Source organism: Dendrobates tinctorius, unplaced genomic scaffold (genome assembly GCF_039654945.1).
Source record: "Dendrobates tinctorius isolate UK_male_01 unplaced genomic scaffold, ASM3965494v1 ptg000162l, whole genome shotgun sequence".
NCBI lineage: Eukaryota > Metazoa > Chordata > Amphibia > Anura > Dendrobatidae > Dendrobates > Dendrobates tinctorius.
In genome coordinates, this window is record NW_027361829.1 from 57,300,800 (window position 1) to 57,323,966 (window position 23,167).

Here is a 23,167-nt window from a genome sequence, read left to right on the forward strand (position 1 = left end):
TTGCCAGGCTTTGTGGGACATTCTTCATCAAGAATTTATCCCCCTACCCACCATGGAAATCTTGCAGGAAACTGCTGAAAAATTCTGGGAAATGTGTAATTTCCCCAACTGTTTGGGAGCAGTGGATGGGAAACATATTAGGATTACCAAACTGGCTCGAAGTGGATCTGAGTACTTTAATTATAAAAAAATACTTCTCAATAGTGCTCATGGCCATTGCAGCTGCAGACTGTAGATTTATTGCCGTGGATATTGGTTCTTTTGGCCGTGGAAATGACTTCCAGACCTTTAAAAACTCTGACATGGGCCAACGGTTATATAGTAATAATTTTAATTTCCCCCTCCCACGACCTCTTCCCAACACTCAAGGCCCGCCAATGCCATTTGTTGTGGTTCGTGATGAGGCCTTTCAGATGTGTGGAAACCTACTGAAACTACACTCCAGTCGGGACTTGAACCATTCAAAAAGGATTTTTAATTACCGACTGACCAGGGCACGAAGAACTGAGAGTGCCTTCCGTATTCCTGTCTCGAAATGGTGCATTTTAGGGACATTAATTAATCTCAAAATTGAGACAGTCGATGAGGTGGTCAAGGCGTGTGTGGTTCTCCACAACTACATAATGGCTAAAGAGCGACCAACCTTCGAACTTGATGAACCTGTTTGTAACCCGTTGCCTGATTACCATCATCACCCTCTGAGGACAGCAAGGGAAGCTGCCCAAATGAGGGATACATTTGCGGACTACTTTTTTTCTGAGATTGGACGTGTGGCATGGCAAGATGCAATGGTTTTGAAAATTCTTGAATTTTTTTGTAATGTTATGGCCTTTTAATTTTAACATGTACTTTAAATGTTTTATGTTAAATAAAAAAATTTAGTACAACACCTGTTTACTTGGTTTATGCCCCCCATGCATTACAGTTCGCCTGTTCTATTTGTTCCATTTGTCAGTGCTATGGTTGGTAACTTCTCATTAGCTCCATCATCTCTTCAGTCTGCATTAATCGATAGTCCAATATATTAATGCACACTGAAGAGATGATGGAGAAAATCCACCTCATATCTTTATTCACCTGCCCATGTGTCAGAACTACTGTACTCAGGATGCAGAAAACACAGCATCCTGAGTGTAATAGTACTGACACCTGGGTAGGTTGGGGATTGCTGACCCCTGACCCTTAGTGTTGTTTACCTTTTTTTGGGGGGGAGGATTTTCAGTCCTCTTTGTGGTTTTGACACCTCATAGCTCCATGACAGCCACAAGAAAGAAAAGGAAGAGAAGATTGTGTTTCATGGAGATATGAGGTGGGAAAAAACAGAGTGTGTGTATACGGCGATTTGTGTGTTGATGGCGCACGGTGTATGTTGCCGGTGACGAAAGAGACAAAGAACAAGCAGTGATAGGGGGCAAAGAACACAATTTTATTTACAAAAAAAAATTAAAAAAAATTACTTTTTACAAAATGAGTGGGAATGTTACGGACCAAGGGGGTGTGGAGACTGGAGGATTGGCTCGGGGTGGAAAATGAAGGGGTTCCAAGGGAAGGGGCTAATAGATGTGTGGGGTCTGGGAGCTCAAGGATCGAAGTTGACACATTAGGAGTGGAAACATGGGATGGGAGAGATGCATTAGAAGGGAGGGACAAAACAGACACATTGGGAGGTGAGGGTGGTGGATTGAGCACAACAGTTCTTTCATGCCTCGTTTCCCGTTTCCTCCTTTTGTGTTTGCCATGGCTTTGTTGGCTTATTATTCACCTTGGAAGGGTGAGAGTGGTGGGTTTCGAAGGCATGGTGGTGGCGGTGAATGACCATTAAGTACCCGGAATCTGCATGCTGGTGGATGGCCGTGAAGGAGCATGAATCTGAGTGCTGGTGGTGGTGTACAGCTGTGCAGGAGCATGACTCTGCATAGTGGTGGAGTGGCTTTCAACTGCACTCGGCATGGTGGTGGCACTGTAGTGGAGTGCAGCAGGACTGGGCAAGGTGGTGGCCATACAGGGGAATGGAGCAGAACTCGGTAGAGATGTAAACCAGGTAACTGGTGGCACAATTGGAAATGTAACATGTGTAAACTGAGTCTGCTGCATAGCCTGAACGTAGCAGCATTGCTGGCCTGCATCACATTCAGCAGAAGTTCAGGCGTAAGGTATTCCACCATGCCCCGTTCTATGGCCGTAAAAAAATGATGTGCTGGTCTCTGGATGTCGGCTTCCAGATGGTCAAGGCGCTGGTGGACAGACTGGAAAAGTCTGTCAATATGGTTCAAACCACTATCCAGTCTATCTACCAACGACTTCATGCCATCCTGGAAAACCGAGCTCAATTGTAGAAACTCGGGCATGAGTGTCCTGTCCGAGGCCTTCTGCCGCTGTCGGGAAGACCCAACATAAAAAGAGGCAAAGGAGGCCTGGGACAGGGGAAGACCTGAAGGACCAGCTGCCTGTTCTCCAGCCTGTGATGCCGGCCCACTTTCTGCCTCACTGGTGGATGGCTGGGTCTGCTCCGAGGCTGTTCGCTTAAGGACCGCTCCAGAGGACGATCCAGGTTCGAGGGTGCTGCTCCAGGTTCTGTGAAAAGAAAAGATAAACATTACTACAAAAAAAATTACAATTGTACAAGCGCCAACTCCAGTGGAATAGAAAATTTCAGACTAGGGAACACAACACAATGGAATACAACACAAAAATACTTACGTTATCTGAGCAAGGACAGGCCTCAGGAGAGCCAGCATCCGCTGATACTTAAATTTCCTGATCCTTGCTGCACCACCACTGCGAACCTGGTTCTCCTGTCTGTGGTCCTTGTTGAAGCGATCCTTCATTGAACGCCAATGGGTTCTGACTTTGTTCACTGTGTAGGGGGATAAAAATAAGGTTAAACAATTCTCTTTAGGCTGGGATCACACAACTGTGTGTGATGCGAGAAACTCGCAGGATTTTATCGCATCACACACGTTTGTGTGATCCCGGCCTTTACAGGTTCACTGCCGCGTCAGACCACATTGCAATACTTACGAAATTCCTTTCTGTTTCATGGCGTAGCATTGTCCCAGTGATCCATCAGCGATTTGGGCCACCTCATTCAACAGCCACCGAATCACCACCATGTCTGAGTGGTCTCGCTCCCAGGTGTCCTACAAGGCAACTCTCTCCTGAAAATGTGAGATCAGGAGGTCATTGTCGATGTAGTCCTCCTCCCATTGTGGAACCTATAAATTAAATAAAAACAATAATGTTGGAAAAATAAACAAGGAAAAAAAAAAGAGAAAAGAAAAAAAGGCCAGAAAAACTATTAACACTCAAGGAAAAAAAAATAAAAAGCAAAACTTACATGCCGTCTTGCCACCGGTACTTGTGCCTCCCTCTGCTCCTCCTGCTCCTGTTCCTGCTCCTCTTGATGAAGTGTTCTGTAAAAGAAAAAACATGATTTTGGCACATATGTACAGTGATTAGAGTTGAGCGATACCGTCCGATACTTCAAAGTATCGGATCGGAATGGATCGGCCGATCTTAAAAAAAAGTATCGGTATCGCCGATTCCGATACCGGAAGTCCCATTCAAGTCTATGGGACTTCCGGTATCGGAATAAGAAAAATCCTGTTTTTCCCTTGTACAGCCTCTCTGGGGTCTGTACGGGCCTTTCGGGGGGCTGTGCCGGCCTGCCAGGGGGTCTGTGCAGGCTCCGGTGGTCTGTGCCGGCCTGCCGGGGGGCTGTGCCGGCCTGCCAGGGGGGCTGTGCAGGCTCCGGTGGGCTGTGCCGGCCTGCCGGGGGGCTGTGCAGGCTCCGGGGGGCTGTGCAGGCTTCGGGGGTCTGTGCAGGCATCGTCCGATGGGACTACAAGTCCCATCGGGCGATGCCTGCTACCATGACAGTGATTGACACATTAGCCAATGATGGGACAGTAGTAGTCCCATCATCCGGCTAATGTGTTGAATGTAAAAAAAAAAAAAAAAAAAAAAAATTGCATGCTACATACATACAACATGCATACTACATACATGCTACATTCATACTACATACATGCTACATGCATACTACATATATACTACATGCAACATACATACTACATACATACTACATGCAACATACATACTACATATATACTACATGCATGCAACATGCATACTACATATATACTACATGCTACATACATACTACATATATGCTACATACATACTACATATATACTACATGCATGCTACATACATACTACATACATACTACATATATGCTACATACATACTACATACATACTACATGCATGCTACATACATACTACATACATACTACATATATACTACATACATACTACATGCATGCTACATACATACTACATGCTACATACATACTACATATATACTACATGCATGCTACATACATACTACATGCTACATACATACTACATATATACTACATGCATGCTACATACTGCATGCTACATGCATGCTACATACATACTACATACATACTACATGCTACATACATACCACATATATACTACATACATACTACATACAATACATTCATACAAATTCCCACGCAGCAATGGCATAAAGTGAGACTAGGGACTTTTTTTTTTTTTAAGTGGCGGAGGAATACAGTGCGGAAGGATACCTACCTTCCGTCATTGGATTCCTGCAGCCCGTAGAGAACGGCAGCAACAGCTGATGCTGCAGTTCTCTACCCAAGATCGTCGTGGGACACACTCGTGGACTGCTTCGGATCGTGGGTGAGTATTTTTGTGGTTTGTTATGTTAATATTTATTCCGTAAAAGACAATGGCTTCGGGGAACAATGTGACAAGTATTGGTAAGTATGTTACTCTATGTTATATGTACTGTATGTCTATGTATGTATTGTATGTAGTATGTATGTAGTATATATGTGGTATGTATGTAGCATGTAGTATGTATGTAGTATGTATGTAGCATGCATGTAGCATGCAGTATGTATGTAGCATGCATGTAGTATATATGTGGTATGTATGTAGCATGTAGTATGTATGTAGTATGTATGTAGTATATATGTAGTATGTATGTAGCATGTAGTATGTATGTAGCATGCATGTAGTATATATGTAGTATGTATGTAGCATGTAGTATGTATGTAGCATGCATGTAGTATGTATGTAGTATGTATGTAGTATGTATGTAGCATGTAGTATGTATGTAGCATGCATGTAGTATATATGTAGTATGTATGTAGCATGTAGTATGTATGTAGCATGCATGTAGTATGTATGTAGTATGTATGTAGTATATATGTAGTATGTATGTAGCATGTAGTATGTATGTAGCATGCATGTAGTATATATGTAGTATGTATGTAGCATGTAGTATGTATGTAGCATGCATGTAGTATGTATGTAGCATGTAGTATGTATGTAGCATGCATGTAGTATATATGTAGTATGTATGTAGTATGTATGTAGTATGTATGTAGTATGTATGTAGTATATATGTGTTATGTATGTAGTATGTATGTAGTATATATGTGTTATGTATGTAGTATGTATGTAGTATATATGTGGTATGTATGTAGTATGTATGTAGTATGTATGTAGTATGCATGTAGTATGTATGTAGTATTTTTTTTTTTTTTTTAACATTTAACACATTAGCCGGATGATGGGACTACTACTGTCCCATCATTGGCTAATGTGTCAATCACTGTCATGGTAGCAGGCATCGCCAGATGGGACTTGTAGTCCCATCGGACGATGCTTGCACAGACCCCCGGACATCAGCACAGCCCCCCGGCAGGCCGGCACAGCCCCCCGGCAGGCCGGTACAGACCCCCACAGGGTGCACAGACCACCGGCAGGCCGGCACAGCCCCCCGGCAGGCCGGTACAGACCCCCACAGGGTGCACAGACCACCGGCAGGCCGGCACAGCCCCCCGGCAGGCCGGTACAGACCCCGGGCAGTCCACACAGCCCCCCGGCAGGCCGGCACAGCCCCCGGCAGGCCGGCAGAGACCCCCGGAAGGCCCGAAATGATGGCGCATCATGATGCACACACACCGCGCATCATGATGACGTCAGGCTGTCAATCAACTTTGAACTTCCGATTCCGATGCCGACTTCCGATATTGAAAAAATATCGGAAGTCGGTATCGGAATTCCGATACAGCAAGTATCGGCCGATACCCGATACTTGCGGTATCGGAATGCTCAACACTAACAGTGATACTTACCAATCAATTGCAAAGGTACTCATTTCAGAAACCTGTCCTGTGTGCTCAGGGCTAGAGGCCATGGTGAAGAATGCTGCAAGAAAAAAACAGAAATGATTACAGACTTCAGGGAGAAAAAGAGGCACACAGACATTAGCTTGTATACTGACATTTTTGTAAATTCAGTGTCTTCACACAGTGGTTGGCACTCATAGCAAGTGAGTAATTCTGCTACATGCAGGCATTCTGATCATAGCCTGTATGTAGCAGAGGTAGTTTCTAGTCTGCCATGGAGAGACTATTGAAGCATGCCAAAAGTAAAAAAAAAAATGTTATTAAAAATATAAAAAAATATAAAAGTTCAAATCACCTTACTTTCGCCCCATTCAAAATAAAACAATTAAAAAAATCAAACATGCACATATTTGGTATCGACGAATTCAGAATCGCCCGATCTATCAATAAAAAAATAATAAACCCGATCGCTAAATGGTGTAACGAGAAAAAAAGTCAAAATGTCAGAATTACATTTTTTTGGTCGCCGCAACATTGCATTAAAATGCAATAATGGGCAATCAAAAGATTGTATACACACCAAAATGGTATCTTTAAAAACTTCTGCTCGGTGCACAAAAAATAAGCCCCAATCCAACCCAAAATCAGAAAAAATGGAGACGCTACAGGTATTGGAAAATGGCACCATTTTTTTTTGTTTTTTAACAAACTTTGACATTTTTATCTTCACCACTTAGATGAAAAAGAACCTACACATGTTTGGTGTCTATGAACTCGATATGACTTGGGGAATCATTATGGCAGGTCAGTTTTAGCATTTAGTAAACATAGTATAAAAGCAAAACAAAAGAGAATTGCGGAATTGCATTTTTTTGCAATTTCACCGGACTTGAAATTTTTTCCCGTTTTCCAGTACACGATACAACTCATCCTGCGAAAAACAAGCCTTCACATGGCCATATTGAGTGAAAATTAAAAAAGTTACTGCTCTGAGAAAGGGAGCAAAAAAACAAAAACGGAAAAACAAAAATAACTCCACTCATGAAGGGGTTAAAAAAAAATTTCTGGACTGTCTCTTTGAAGAAAACTGAATGAAATATTATTAACTGTTGAACTATGATTATTGCCATGAGCTGAGGGTAATAAAAAAGACAAAAACAGTCTAATGTATGTTGTTGTTCATGAAAAGACAGGACAGGCTACTGATACCTCTATCATATGGTTTTTCTTTACTCCTAGATGATGATGATGATGATGTGACTAGCTTGATAAAAGATAATTGAATTAATACTCTATAAAAATTTTCATAATTTACATACAGAACACTTAAATAATATTTGCTCCAATTTCTTTATATTTACATGATTTTTATTAACACATTGCATAGTTTTTAATCAATTTCACTAAAGGCAATATGTCACCAGATATTTGCTACATAATCTAAGACAATTATAATGTAAAGACTGATTCCAGCAATACGTCACTTACTAATCTGCTAAGAGTATTTTTTTTATAAAATCATTGTTTTATCAGCAGGAGATTATTACTAGCAGACTATTTGGTTTGCTGACAGGTAGTCCAACCACGCCCCCAGCACTGATTGGCAGTTTTCTGCTTATGCACAGTGTACACAGGAAGCTGCCAATCAGTGGTGTAGGTGGAGTTAAGCAGAGCACAGCATTCAAGGAACTGATAGATCTGCAGCAGATTAATCAGTTTTTAACTAAAACAGCAGAACCCAGTAAATGATACATTGCTGGAATCAGGGTCTCTGCCCCTACATCGTGCTGCTCGCAGATAGAGTAGCAAAACCCTGGTGACAGATTCCCTCTAAGTGGTTGCTCAGGACAGTTTAAAAAATTGCCTCAAAGCAGGAAATCCTAAGCTCTACTAAGCTCTTTTTATAATAGGAAATCAGTTTTTCTGATAACTGTGAAGGTATTTGATTGCTCCGCTTCTTTGTAGAATTGTCTGAGTGCAGCCAGATTGGCAGTAATTAGTCCTGTGTGTGTCTATTCTAATCAATTTTAATTCATTTACTTAAAGAGTTCACTGAGTACACAATGGAGCAGTTCGTTATTCACACGGTTCCTTAAATGATTAAGAATAAGCATGTGTAACTGCAGGAAGTTAATCTGTATGTTTCTGAAGAGTAAGGCTGAGTTCACACGTGGCGTTTTTTTCGCGTTTCCGCGGCGGTTTTAACCGCGCGATTTTGCCGTGAAAACACGAAAAATAAGCATCCCATGCATTCCTATGGGATTCCGCGATGCTGTGCTAATGCTGCGGTTTTTACCGCGGCGGAATCGCTTTGCGGTAAAAACCGCAGCATGCTCATTAATTTGCGGAATCGCGGCGATCCCGCACCCATAGGAATGCATTGTTCTGCTTACTTTCCGCATGTGGCTGTGCACACCATGCGGAAAATAAGCAGAACATTTGCGGATGGTACCCACGGTCCGGAGGAGAGGAGACTGTATTGTTATTCTCACCCTCCGACGTCCTGCGCAGTCTTCCCGCTTCTCTTCACGCTCTCGTTCCCAGTAGTCCTTTGTGAAAATGCCCGCGATGGCGTCCGTTCTCGCAGGATCGGGAAGTCTCGCGGTCATTCGCGCGACGTCATCGAGAATAACCGCGAGACATCGCGATCCCGCGAGAACAGACGTCATCGCGGGCATTTTCGCAAAGGATTACTGGGAACGGATGCGCGGGACGTCGGAAGGTAAGAATAACACCATTTTTTATTTTTTTTTACATTCTATCTTTTACTACTGATGCTGCATAGGCGGCCTCAGTAGTAAAAAGTTGGTCACACTTATCAAACACTATGTTTGACGAGTGTGACCAACCTGTCAATCAGTTCTCCAAGCGATGCTACAGATCACTTGGAAAACGCTAGCATTTTGCAAGCTAAATACGCTTGCAAAATGCTAGTTTTTCTGCAGGAAAATCGCGGGAATTTAAAATGCGATTTTCCCGCGGACTGGAATTCCGGAATTCTCGCGGTAATTTCCGCGAGATTTCCGGTACGTGTGCACTTAGCCTGAGATGAAGCTAGAGTACTGTTAAGAGATCTTCATAAGGTTTCTTTTACACTTACTGGGTTTTTGCGGCCCATTATTGCGGGCCTTTTTTGTGGGCTGTATCGCCGCAATTTTCACGGTCTGTCGCAATAACGGACTGCAAAAAACTTGCGGATTGCCATTTTTCAGGTTTCCAATACTATGGAAGAAGTATTGGAAAAAAACGGAGTTACGCAAAACCGGAAGTGACAGTGCATCGCAAAAACAACTTCCGCTATTTTTGCGGCTTCATTGTTTTTCAGTGGGGCCGTGTCCATAAGCCGTGAAAAAGATCAAGCAGGCTCGATCTTTTTTCACAGCTGCAAATACGGCCCTCACGGCCATACGGCACACGGCGCTCCGACTAAGTTTTGCGGGCCGAAATCTATTGGGGCCGCAAAAACGGCCAATAAAAACATGGTTAGTGTAAAAGAAGCCTAAGAATGAGAAGAATAAGACAAGTTGCGTGTAGATGATATCACTGATCCACCTAATTTTTTAAGAATGTTTTAATTGTTTTATGATAGGCATCCTTCCCTCATCTGATCACTGTGACTATACTGTATGTGAACAAGGCTCGTGATGAGCCAAAATGTTATATTTGAAAACTCATTTGTTGTTTTTTTTTCAGAGTAGTCACAATTGATATGGATGGATATTTTTGATTTCTGTACAGTCACGTTTGAATCTAAAATTCCTGGATTCAATAGAAAGCAAAGAATATATGAGGGTAGAGATGGGTGAACTCGAACAGTAAAGTTCGGTGTCCGTACTGAACACCTACTGTTCGGGCATGTACACTGAACACGGACTTCACCAGGAAGTCCATGTGTCACGGGGCAGTGTCACGGGGCAGTAAGGGGAAAACAGGTGATGTGGAAGACGGGCCCCTGAACTGCCCCTAAGGCTAAGGGGGGTAGCTGACTCTCCTTAACTTGGGGGTACACTTAATGGTAGTGAGGCCCAAGTCCCTGTCTCCTGTTTAGCCCTGAGCTAAACCTCCAATCCTCTCCCCAGGAGGTGAGACAGGGAAAAAGTGTACTGCACCAAAAACCCAAAGGAAAGATTCAACAGACAGGGTAAAACAAAACAACACTTAGCTTGCTCTGCTGCAATGCTCCTGGACAGCAGAGTTAGCCACTTGAAAACAGCAAACAACTGAAGGGAGTGGCACCCACCTGCATAGATAATTAATCACAATGCAGTAACACCAGCGGGCACCGGGGGGAAAAATCCACCAGCAGGCTAACTAAAGTTGTAGTAACACCAGCGGCCACCGGGAGGAAAAACTGACATTAACCCCCGATGGCTAGAAAGGAAAAAAGTTTAAATGTGAGGAAATCCAGCTATGACACAGTTCCAAGAAATCGATCGTGACAGTACCCCTCCCTCCCTCTAAACCCTCAACAAAGCGCCTCACCAAAAAAAAACAACCTATGATGAGGACGCCTGGACACAGTTGAGTTCACCTAGGTGAACACCTGACTCAGGTTTATGGCAAAAGCGGTTATATATGTCCCGGAGGTGACACACATCTCCAGAGCGCTGACCTGGGGAACGACTTGTGTATGGGCATAACAGAGGGTAACTCCAGCTGGTAAGTCGCTGTGCCGAGAGTGGCCGACCCCCGATAAGGACCGATAACGAGAATTCCAGAATCCAGCAGAGCACTTCCACCGGATGTGATTGGTGGACACCCACTCAAACTCGTTCACACACAGGTCCAGACCTGAACGTTTATTACCACTCATGCATTTGCCACAAAATGGTAAATTCTTCGAAGGACTGACAACAGAGGCGTCCCCCTGTGTCACCACACTTACACCCCCAAGATTTTCAGAGGAAACCACCACCCTTCGGTGACCCCTCCTCCTAAGAGGTCTCCCACTAACAGGGTCGGCTAATGGTTAGGGTTGAGACTGGTCCCTACTCCCAGGCAGCACCTCTGCTGCCCCCACTGGGGAAGAAGGGAATGGTTGTAGTAAGACAGTGGAGACAGTAGCCCCCAGGCAGCAGCCCTCATACGACTGCCCCCAGCTGACAACTTCCCCAGACCGCCAATCTATCACTGGGTTGTGTTTCTTTAACCAAGGGAGGCCTAAAACGATGGGTGATGGTATTCCCCCAAGACGTAGCATGACAGGGACTCCTCACGATGAGTCCCTATACAAAGATGTATATTGTCCATGACTTGGGTGAGGTTCCCCTGGCTTAGTGGGACAGAGTCATTGGTCTGGATGGTTAAGGGTTTGGCTAGCATCCTACACCTGAGGCCATGGGTATGGACAAAGTGGGCATCCACCAGGTTGACTCCAGCTCCACTGTCCACAAGTATCGTAAGGTCTTCAGTCTCCCTGCCCACCATAACTTCCGCTGATAGAGTACACTGAGGGGAAGAAATGGAGAAAATATACACTCCCTGGTCATCTCCCACCACACAACCAGGGGGAGGTGGCTTCTTTGGTGATACGGAAGATTTGGCGCACACTGGGCAGACTCCTATAAAATGGCAAGTCTGCCCACAGTAAAAATATGCCCCCACACCTCGGTGGGCCGCAGGCAGCCCCTTTTTGGAAACAACTCCTCCGAGCTTCATGGGTTCCTCCGACAGTTCAGGTGTGTCCTCCTCCCTAGCAAGGACTATAGGGGGCACATATGGTGTATGTCTGTCCCTGAGGCATCTATCCACCCAGATGGCAAGGGACATGGTGGCCTCCAGCGACCTGGGGGTGGCATACTGCACTAGAGTATCCTGCAACTTTGGGGACAGACCCTGCACAAAATGACTCCTAAGGGCAGGGTCATTCCACTGAGTATCCATGGCCCACCTCCTAAACTCAGAGCAGTACTCCTCAGCCGACCGGCTCCCCTGCTTGATTTTACGGAGTCGGGATTCCGCCAACGAAACATCATCAGGATCTCCATACACCAGCGCCAGAGCTGCAAAAAAACCCATCCACCGACCGTAACGATGGTGAATCGGTCAGCAGGGAGAAGGCCCAGGATTAGGGATCACCCTTAAGAAGGGAGACAATAATCCCCACACGCTGTTCCTCACTCTCTGATGAACGGGGGCAGAGCCTGAAATATAATTTACAGGCCTCCTGAAACACAAGAAATTTTTCTCTCCCTCCAGAAAACCTGTCAGGGAGAGAAATCTTGGGTTCTGGTTGAGCCTGAACCTGAGCCGAGGACCAGAACCCCACTAACTGCTGCAGCTGCTGCACCACCTCACCCCGCAGCACCTTAAGCTCATCAGTGAGGGACTGCAGCAGTGTGGCAAAGGCCTGCATTTGGGCCATGGCTCACCAGAAAAAATGGGACGGTTGGTGATAATGTCACGGGGCAGTGTCACGAGGCAGTAAGGGGAAAACAGGTGATGTGGAAGAAGGCCCCCTGAACTGCCCCTATGGCAAAGGCGGATAGCTGACTTTCCTTAACTTGGGGGTACACTTAATGGTAGTGAGGCCCAAGTCCCCGACCTGTCCCTGTCTCCTGTTTACTGACATTAACCCCCGATGGCCAGAAAGGAAAAAAGTTTAAATGTGAGGAAATCCAGATCTGACACAGATCCAAGAAATGGATCATGACACCATGTTACTGTTCGGGTGAATGACAGCACAAAAAACACTGGTTCTGATCGGCAGTAAAATCATTAGCCGCCATTCCCACGCTGTCTAATGACAGTGTGAACCTAAAGCAGTGATCGGAGGTATAAAGTTTATCTCTGGTAACATGTGTCAGCTGATGGGACTACTTCTATCAGCCGACGCCTGCTGCTGCTAATAACAGTGAGAGCAGGAGCGGCGGATGGGAGTATTCATCAGCCGGTGCCTGCGCTTTAAATAAATTATAATAAAAAAATGACATGGGTTCTCCTGTATTTTTGATAACCAGCCAGGAAAAACTGCAACCCTCAACTGTCAGCTTTAACAAGATTGGCTATCAAGAATAGAGGGGTCCCGATGCTGTGTTTTTAATTATTTAAATAAACAATTTTAAAAAACATTGTGGCCCTCCCCCCATCAAACTTTGACAATCAGCTTTGCTGAAGCAGACAGCTGGGGGCTGGTATTCTCAAGCTAAAAATAGCAGCCCGCAGCCAACCAGAAAAGGCACATCTTGTAGATGCGCCAATTCTGGAGTTTTGCCCGGTTCTTCCCACTTGCTCTGTAGAAGTGGCAAGTGGGGTTCATATTTGTGGGGTTGATGTCACCTTTGTATTGTTTGGTGAAATCAAGCCCATGGCTTAGTAATGGAGAGGCATCTATAAGACACCTATCCATTGCTAATCCTTTAATTATATTGTTAATAAACACAGCCAGAATTAAGTCTTTCATGCAAAATAAAAACAAAACACACGTTTCCTTTATTTTGGCCAACATCATACGCCAATTGGCCAATCCTTCAAAAAGACAAAGTGATTGGGGAATTTCTCCCTAGTAACCCTAGACTTGCATATAGGAAGTCACAAACGTTAGGAAACCTTGTGGCCCCAACCACAAAGATGGCTTTCGGGGGCCCTAAAGGTCCCCGGAAGGCCCTCAATCAGGGCATTACAGGCTTTTTACCATGTGGAGGGTGTTTTGGGTGTATGAACACCTCTTTTAAAAAGATACATCAATTGACCTTTTCCAACTCCAGTGGTACAATGGAGTTCAATATCACAGAGAACATATCCTGTTTTTCTAAGGGGGTCATATATTGCATTAGGTGCCCATGCAACAAATTGTATGTGGGCCGTACCAAACGTCGCTTGATGGATCACATCAAAGAACACTTTTCTAACATTCGCAAAGGCTTTATAGGACACCCTCTCTCACGCCACTTTAAAGACAAACATAGCCAATCTTTGAAAGGCGTTCATTTTTGCGGCATTCAGGTGGTCCATCATAACCAGAGAGGGGGCGATTTCCTCAAGGCAATGTCTAGAGCAGAGTCCTATTGGATATTCTCCTTGGACAGTTTGGCCCCAAAAGGCCTGAGTCATGAACTGGAATTATATGCCTTCTAATATGATTGTAGACAAATGAATACATATGGATGCTTGCATTAGAGGTTTCATGTACTTATTAACTATTTATAACCAGTTCTTTCATATTTATTCTATTTTTATTCATATTTAAACTGGATTTTTAGTTTATTCATAAGGGGTATTTATATATAAGTATTTTAATTATTATCCTCACCAGTTACACTAATATTCGGTATGCAATAGGACAACGTCTTTAACCAATATTAATATTGTGAAATGCATACATAGAGGCTGTTTATGACTGTTTTAATTAGCCATATACACACTGTGTGGTTTTATGAATATTTTTTAAAGAATTTTTTAAGGTACCCATATTTTTCGCTTTATAAGACGCTCCGGATTATAAGACGCACCACAAATTTTGAGGAGAAAAATAGGAAAAAACATTTTTTTAATAAAATGGTGGTGCCTCTTATAATCCAGGTGTCTTATTGCTTACCGGGGGTGGTGGCTGCAGTGAAGTGGGGTCCCAGGGTCGCTGCTGGAGGAGGCAGGAGAGGAGTGATACTGCAGGCCACAGGAAGGGATGAAAGGGTGCTCCGATGTGCAGCACGCTGCCAGGGGGGCTCGTGCTGCTACCAGAGGGGCTCGTGCTGATACCAGGGGGGCTCACGCTGCTGCCAGGGGGGCTGTACTGCTGCCAGGGGGGTCTGTGCTGCTTCCAGGGGAGGCTCATGCTGCTGCCAGGGGGGCTGAACTGCTGCCAGGGGGGCTTGTGCTGCTACCAGGGGGGCTCATGCTGCTACCAGGGGGGCTTGCGCTGCTTCTAGGGGGGCTTTACTGCTGCCATGGGGGCTCATGCTGCTACCAGGGGGGCTTGCGCTGCTGCCAGGGGCGCTGTACTGCTGCCAGGGGGGGTCTGTGCAGCAGCCCGGGGCTCTGCCCACATTTACTGGGTGTCCGTTGGCGCTGGTGTCTCCAGGTGCCCAGCCGTGTTTCCATGTGCCCAGCGGTGTCTCCGGTTCCAATCCCGGGGCTCTGGTGACATTTGGCGACAGGCCAGAGCCCCGTGGCTCCCTCTCGGTTCCCTCTGTTTTGGCTCCGGCAATATGGCGTCCGTCGCCGGGGGCGGCGCATGCGCTGATGGTGATCTCGGGACTGAGATCTCGAGAGATGAGATTTCAGCGCTGATAAGTGTCACGCACAGCGATCTCGCTGGTGAGATCACTGTTGCGTCACAAAACTTGGGGGTAAACTTTAGGGTAAGTCTGTATAAGCTCTGTCACGGCTCATTAGTGAATCTTGCTGGCGTGGTAGATCTGTATCTCCTGCACACTCTGAGTACGGGGTTTATGTGTGAAAGGTAGGACGTTTACTTTTACTTTCACTTTTATCATCACTGAATCGTCCTATGCTATTTGGAGCGCGGTACCTTCCGCTATTTACTCATTTAACCCTTTCTTGACAGAAAAAGCACAGCTTCTGTCTAGGTACCAGCAGCCCGTTCTTTTTCTTGGTAGCGCCAGTGTATATCTGTATATTATATTTAAAAATAACAAACACAATTATACTCACCTAACACCTAATTCAATTGAATCCTTCATCTTCTCCTGTAATCAAACAAAGATATTCAAACAACCATATCCCTCACCTCTCCGATGTTGCATCTTTTTACCGTCCAGGTTGAAAATTATTAATCCCCAGACATAGATTACGGCGTGAGACAGAACGACGGACAGATGAGAGATAAGGTTGTTTTTTATTTTTGTTTTATTACAGGAGATGAGGGATTCAATGGAATGGGCATTAGGTGAATACAACTGTGATTGTTATTTTTAAATAAAAAAAGTGTGTTTTTGTTTTTATTTCAATAAATATTAATTTTTTTATTTTTAAATAAAAAAAGGAAAACTTGTTTTTATTTCAAATAAAAAACTTTATTCTTGCTATGTGTTTATTTACAATACAACTATAGGATTATTAACAAGTTCACAGGAACACTGATGATAAAACAAATAAAAGGCAATGTAATTAACATAATCCCAAAAAATGTTTTAATCAAGTGGGGATATAGTATAGAAGAAACTCCTGAAAGGTCTATTAAACAAAGAATGTTGGAGTGCTGACTTCACAAAATAAGAATATTTTCTTTATACAATAGTATATAACAAACTATATCAAACATAAATATTAAGGTAGATAAAGCTAGCATCCACAATTAGTACCCCTGGAATGAAAGATTGGGTAAGAGACAATTCCACAATGTCAGATATTTGTGCAAACAATAACTCTCTATGTGCAAGGTAACCTTGATTATGTCACCGCTGGTCAATGATGCTGTGCTCACAGCAGCTCAGTCACCAGTGGTTCTCAGCCTGGACGGTCGCATCTTGGCACTATCCAGGTTGAAAACTATTTATCCACCAGACATAGATTACGACGTGGGACAGAATGTCGGACAGCTGAGGGATATTGATGTTTTTTATTTTGGTTTATTACAGGAGATGAGGGCTTCAGTGGAATTAGGCATTAGGTGAGTATAACTGTGTTTGCTATTTTTAAATAAAAATGGAAAACTGTGTTTTGTTTTATTTCTAATAAAAGACTTTATTCTGGCTGTGTGTTTATTTAGCACCTAACTATAGGATTAGTAATCGAGCAGTGTCTTATAGACGCCTCTCCATTACTAAGCCGTGGGCTTGATGTCACCTGATAATACAAAGGAGACATCAACCCCACAAATATGAACTCCACTTGTCACTGCTACAGGGCAATGGGGAAGAGCCAAGCAAAGTGCCATAATTGGTGCATCTAATAGATGCACCTTTTCTGGGCGGCTGTGGGCTGCTATTTTTAGGCTGGGGGCCTATATAAATAGCCATTTACCGGCCTGAGAATACCAGCCCCCAGCTGTCAGCTTTAGCAAGGCTGGCTGTTAAAACTGGGGGGCACCCCATGCCATTTTGTTAAATTATTTATTTAAATAATTAAAAAAAAACAGCATGAGGACCCCTCTATTCTTGATAACCAGCCTTGCTGAAGCTGACAGCTGAGGGTTGCAACCCCCAGCTGTGAGTTTTGCCTGGCTGGTTATAGACAAAAAAGGGAACCCACGCCAGGTTTTTCATTCATGTATTTATTTTATTTATTTATAGCTCAGGCGGCGGGTTAGGAATACTGCCATCAGCCGCTCCTGCTGTCACTTTTATTAGCGGCATCAGGAGTAGGCTGATGGGAGTAATAGTCCCATCAACCGCCTCCTGTCATTGTTCTCACTTGAATATAATTCTCATCATTCTGATTGCCGGCAGAGCAGGAGAGAATGATGAGAGCCATCTTCAGCACCCAGTGCCTACTCTAGCACTTCTTGCCTGGCGACCGTCCGTGTGATACTGATGCAGCACACGGTTGCCACATGTATTACATACCTTGACACTCGGACACTTTCATCTCTGGTACCGTTTTTTTTCGTTACCAGAAATATCAGGAGGTGGTTTGGGGCAGATACCAGTGTGGAGAGGAAAGAAGCAATCCTAGCCTTTAGAAAGAGCAAATCACACAAGCTGAATTGTATTAGCGTGTATAGAGGGTTTGAAGAAAACACACAGGACAGTCTGCAGTGTAGAGAGAAAGGAGAGAACTCTGCGCAGGGAGGGAGAAAATCCTTCGTTCCTCAGTATCAGGCTACGGTCACACTATCAGTATTTGGTCAGTATTTGCTCAGTATTTCACATCAGTATTTGTAAGCCAAAACCAGATGAGGAACAATCAGAAGAAAAATATAATAGAAACACCTGCACCAATGCTGCATTATTGACCCACTCCTGGTTTTGGTTTACAAATACTGCTGTGAAATACAGACCTAATACTGATAGTGTGACCCAGTATCTATAAGCAAAATGTATCCTTTACAGACTATCCCTCATAGACTGTAGAATGAGGAAGCAGTACAGGACTAAAGCAGTGCTAATACACGAGAACTAGTGAGGGCAGCTGCATCCTGCGCACACAGACCTCATATTCAGCATGTATTAGTAGGAGTGACACCTGACAAACTGTATATCAGCAGTTGTGAACATAAATAGCAAAGTATTGCAGCCTGAATCTTAGTGCAGTTAAGTTTAGCTCAAGGTAATTCCAACTTGGTATAAAAGTTATTTTTACATGTCAATGGTGTTGATAGTCTGAACTCGTAATATGGGACAGTTATTTGATGCTTTTAATTTTATATTTCAGGACCTCAACAACCAGGAATGCCATATTATTCTGATCCAGGGGGAAACCCAGCCACACCTTCATTTCACATGCAGCCAAACTCCCCTCAAGGAAACCCAGCTTTCCCACCTCCTCCGTCCTACTACAACACACCTCCACCACCTTACGAGCAAGTGGTGAAATCTTGCAAATGAAGCAATTTTGCACTTGGCAATTTTTTTTTCTTATATCTGACTTTTTATAACTTTACCATGAGGAGGACTCTCTCTTGGCATGATGATTGATCTATTGGTATGAAGTATTGGAAGACCAAATCTGGTCAGAGGGGACAGTAATGCTGTAACATGATTGCAGTCATGACAATTTTTCAGAATTACAGTTTATGTTACCATCTCGGTACTAGCATGGGGTATGATGATTAATTGCACTCCTCCATTGCTAAGAAAGCAGTTTTTTTTTAGTTTAATTTATTTTTTTTCTACACGTTCCCTAGTACGTAGCTCTTTCATTGTATCTATGCTGGTGGTGTACAGTACATATCGTTGCCTAGTTTGCCTATTATTCTTGAGTGCTAGCAGAATATGCAGTATCTACAATAAAAGGCATGCTCTTCATGGAAACCATGTTGGATAACTTGTGTTCTTCATAAAAAATGTAAGAAAAAAAATAAATGCGACCAGTGGATTAAACAACAGACCATGGTCATCTCTGATGACAACAAGTCAAAAACTACTAAAGATGGCATACCTGGAGGGGTCCTCTTTGGTGGCATGAATTTAGCAAACAAGAACCTTTACAATAATGATACTGTTAACTAGCGTAATGAATTAATCTCATGTATTGCATTGGGGTTTACACCCAGGCTAAGGTCACGCAGAACTGTTGTAAACTGAACCCGCTGTAGCTGTACCTGTAGCCAGGTATATTTTTGGCCGACACTCTGATGTTTTAGGAAAATATAGCTTGATGATCTGGCTGGGGCCATAGGTAGAGATGTGACTTGTCCTGAACCACTCCTTGTCAGTTTCTCCCCTTTTATGCTTCAGGTGATTGACAGGTCTCTTTCATGTCTGTATTTAGCAAGAGATTTGTCAACCACCTGGAGCAACAATGGGAAATGCCAGCTGGGAGCGCCTAGTCTTGTGTACACAACTATTAAAGCGGATCTTTCATCAGATATTGCTGTCGTATTCAAGGACTACATAGGTATTGGTCTGCTCTCTTATTATCCATAATGGTACAAAAAAAAATTGCTGATAGGATTGATCACAGAATTCAACAGCCTCATTGCTGTGAGTCTGATATATTCCTGAGCAAAGCACTCCCCCACCTCTCGCTACCCTTCTCATAGTGATTGACAAGCTGCGGTGTATGCAGATACGCAGCAGCGAGCTGTCAATCACTGCTCCGAGGTGTGGAAGCACCCCCTGTATGAATACACTAATTTATGCGCCCATTGCACTATCCAGGTTTCTGCTATTAGTCATTATTTTTGTTCTATTTTGACTAGTAATAAAGCGGACCTTACAAATGGCAACAAGTTAATGGGACAGACTCGTTTCAAATTCTCTTCTGTGGGTTTCAGAGCTCAATGCACTATATACAGAGCTCATAAAAATATATAATGGAAATAATCACCATATCATAATGATTTAGATAAAACCATCTAAAAGGAGGAAATGGCTACTCATAGATCACCTATTAAAAATAAAAGTCCAAAAATAGCAAGAAATGTAATGAAGTGATGGTGCTAAATTATACATTGCTGGACTATACTGTATAGTGAAGCTTCAGTTTAGTGACACAATAGAGTTTTTTGGGGGAAAGACAGAATCGTGTCACTTTAGGCAGAAAATTAAATACTCTTAATGTAGCTAAAAGTAATTTAGGACTCCTAGACAGTGATTTTTCTTATATGCAAAGCAAATGGTCTGAGTGTCTTTTGTCAGTGTCATCAGAGTTCGGTCAAAGTTAGTTTTTACCATCAGAGTTTGGTCAGTTTTAGTTTTTACCATCAGAGTTCTGTCAGTGTTAGTTTTTACCATCAGAGTTTGGTCAGTGTTAGCTTTTACCATCAGAGTTTAGTCAGTGTTAGTTTTTACCATCAGAGTTCTGTCAGAGTTAGTTTTTACCATCAGAGTTTGGTCAGTGTTAGTTTTTACCATCAGAGTTTGGTCAGAGTTAGTTTTTACCATCAGAGTTTGGTCAGAGTTAGTTTTTACCATCAGAGTTTGGTCAGAGTTAGTTTTTACCATCAGAGTTTGGTCAGTGATAGTTTTTACCATCAGAGTTTGGTCAGTTTTAGTTTTTACCATCAGAGTTCTGTCAGTGTTAGTTTTTACCATCAGAGTTTGGTCAGTGTTAGCTTTTACCATCAGAGTTTAGTCAGTGTTAGTTTTTACCATCAGAGTTCTGTCAGAGTTAGTTTTTACCATCAGAGTTTGGTCAGTGTTAGTTTTTACCATCAGAGTTTGGTCAGAGTTAGTTTTTACCATCAGAGTTTGGTCAGAGTTAGTTTTTACCATCAGAGTTTGGTCAGAGTTAGTTTTTACCATCAGAGTTTGGTCAGTGATAGTTTTTACCATCAGAGTTTGGTCAGAGTTAGTTTTTACCATCAGAGTTCTGTCAGAGTTGGTTTTTACCATCAGAGTTTGGTCAGTGATAGTCTATACCATCAGAGTTTGGTCAGAGTTAGTTTTTACCATCAGAGTTTGGTCAGTGATAGTTTTTACCATCAGAGTTTGGTCAGTGTTAGTTTTTACCATCAGCGTTTGATCAGAGTTTAATCGGTTTATCTTGGATGAAAAACAAAAACGATGCACGTTTCTCAAGCTTCTGCTATCTAACGGTTTGTTAAAAAGAGACAGAAGATAGATAGCATCAGAGTGCTGTACGATTTTATCACAGATCCATAGATTTGCTTTGGCGATTTAGATCTGACTCTTGGATCAATATCGACGAGTGTTTATGCTTTTGTGGAGACCGCTTGGTCTGAGGAAAAAAAGTCGGACATACTACCTCATAGACTATTAGGCTATGTGCACACATCCGGAATTCCTGCGGATTTTATGCGTTTTTTTCCACATTTTTTCGCTGTGAAAACGCTGCAGAAATGAATAAAATAAGCAACCCATTGAATTCAATGGCAATCCGCACAAGCTGTGCTAATGCTGCGTATTTTAAAAAATACTCAGCATTCATTTGCGGAATTGCGGGAATTCTGCACACATAAAAATGCATTGTTCCGCTTACTTTCCGCATGTGGCTATGCCCACCATGCGCAAAGTAAGTGGAAAATATGCGGATGGTACCCAGGGTCTGACAAGTATCAACAAGTGTCAACTTGTCAATCATTTTTCCAAGCGATGCTACAGATCGTTTGGAAAACGCTAGCATTCTGCAAGCTACTTACGCTTCCAAAGCGATAGGTTTTCACAGGAAATAAGCGGGAATTAAGCATGCGGAATTCTCGCGTATTTCCCCCATCAGGGAGTTGTGGAATTCCCATGGAAATTTCCGCAGGAATTCCGGATGTGTGCACATAGCCTTATAGGTATGAGTGCTATCTGTGAAATACATGGCAAGCACTTGTATGAGAAAATATGACATATGAAAGAGCCCTAATAGGGTGAAATCACACACTGAGACAGTGGCAGAAATTTCTGCATCAAAATCTGAATTCATCTTATTGAAACTTTCAGAAAACAAATGCGTAACATCAAAGCATCCAGATTCAGGAAAAAAGTCCATTACCATTTACAGAAATTTCTTGAAAAAATTTCCAGAGTGTCAATTCATCCTTAAAGAATCACTCCTCCCATCAAAATTTTTATCCTATTATTATATTGCAGTCATCATATTATATGGCACTGTGTACTTACAATTGCTCATTTTCCCTATCTACCCAGATAATTCTTCTCTTTCCATTAGGTCTATGACATCACATGATTACAAATAGTCCAGCTGAATCCTTCTAAGTTCTATTCAGAACAAGAGGTCATTTTTCCCTGCATGAGTCATCACTGCAAAAGTCACTGACAGGGGGAGGAGGAAGCCACTGGGTCAGGAGTTGGAGGGGAATGATAAATACAGGGACAAGAGACTTCCTGTTTCTACATAGAGAAGAATATAATCACACACACTTCTCCTAGCTAATTGTAGCAGAAAAAGCAACAAGAGTATTTTGTAAAATAAAATGTACAATTTTATTGAAACATATTAAAATCACACAATTACCGTATATACTCGTAAATAAGCTGAGATTTTCAGCCCATTTTTTTGGGCTGAAAGTCCCCCTCTCGGCTTATACACGAGTCATATAACGGGGGATCGGAGGTGGAGGGGGAGCGGGGGTGTCAGATCATACTCACCCTTCTCTGCAGCTCCCCTGCTTGTTCCATGTTGTCAGCGCTGCTCTCTTCCTGCTTCAGCTGCCAAATGGTACCCGCTCATTAAATATGCACATATTTAATGAGCAGTACCACATGACCGCTGAAGCAGGAAGAGAGCAGCGCCGACAACATGGAACAAGCAGGGGAGCTGCAGAGACAAGCGCCAGGACCAGGTGAGTATGAACGGGGGGAGGCATATTCACCTGTCCCTGCGCTCTGCTGTCTTGCGTCCTCTGCAGTGACATTCAGGTCAGAGGGCGTGATCGTGCCATCTGCCTGCACAGTCACTGCAGAACCCGCAATGCTGATGAGCAGGGGGCAGCGACGA

The 23,167-nt window shown here is 43.3% G+C and overlaps 2 protein-coding genes across 3 annotated transcripts in view; one reads left to right on the forward strand and one right to left on the reverse strand.

Moving 5' to 3' along the window:
* The window catches only part of VOPP1 (VOPP1 WW domain binding protein), a 184,902-nt gene extending 165,834 nt beyond the window's left edge, over positions 1–19,068 (forward strand). The window contains exon 6 of the mRNA XM_073550042.1: positions 18,470–19,068. Coding sequence (XP_073406143.1) covers positions 18,470–18,642 — 173 coding nt within the window. The 3' untranslated portion in view covers positions 18,643–19,068. The remainder of the gene's footprint in view (positions 1–18,469) is intronic.
* On the reverse strand, positions 1,409–15,928 carry LOC141052746 (uncharacterized). 2 transcript variants are annotated; one of them, XM_073550040.1, is made up of 6 exons: positions 15,885–15,928; positions 7,406–7,460; positions 6,203–6,275; positions 3,338–3,413; positions 2,701–3,215; positions 1,409–2,574 (listed from the first exon to the last, which is right to left on the reverse strand). In XM_073550040.1, exons 5-6 carry the CDS (start codon positions 2,826–2,828, stop codon positions 1,755–1,757), a joined length of 948 nt encoding a protein of 315 aa, XP_073406141.1. In that variant the 5' UTR covers positions 2,829–3,215; positions 3,338–3,413; positions 6,203–6,275; positions 7,406–7,460; positions 15,885–15,928; the 3' UTR covers positions 1,409–1,754. The 2 variants fall into 2 exon arrangements, with proteins under 2 accessions (XP_073406141.1, XP_073406142.1); XM_073550041.1 differs by lacking the exons at positions 7,406–7,460; positions 15,885–15,928 and having other exon boundaries at positions 2,701–2,857; positions 3,022–3,215; positions 6,203–6,435.
* Positions 19,069–23,167: the final 4,099 nt, after the last annotated feature.

What these genes read in the sequence shown, in the direction of transcription:
- LOC141052746 (XM_073550040.1), bottom strand. Translation starts at nt 2,828, where the DNA reads ATGAAGGATCGCTTCAACAAGGACCACAGACAGGAGAACCAGGTTCGC. An exon ending in CCTGTCCTTGCTCAGATAAC is followed by an intron (nt 2,575 to 2,700) that starts GTAAGTATTTTT and finishes TTCTTTTCACAG; the next exon opens with AACCTGGAGCAGCACCCTCG.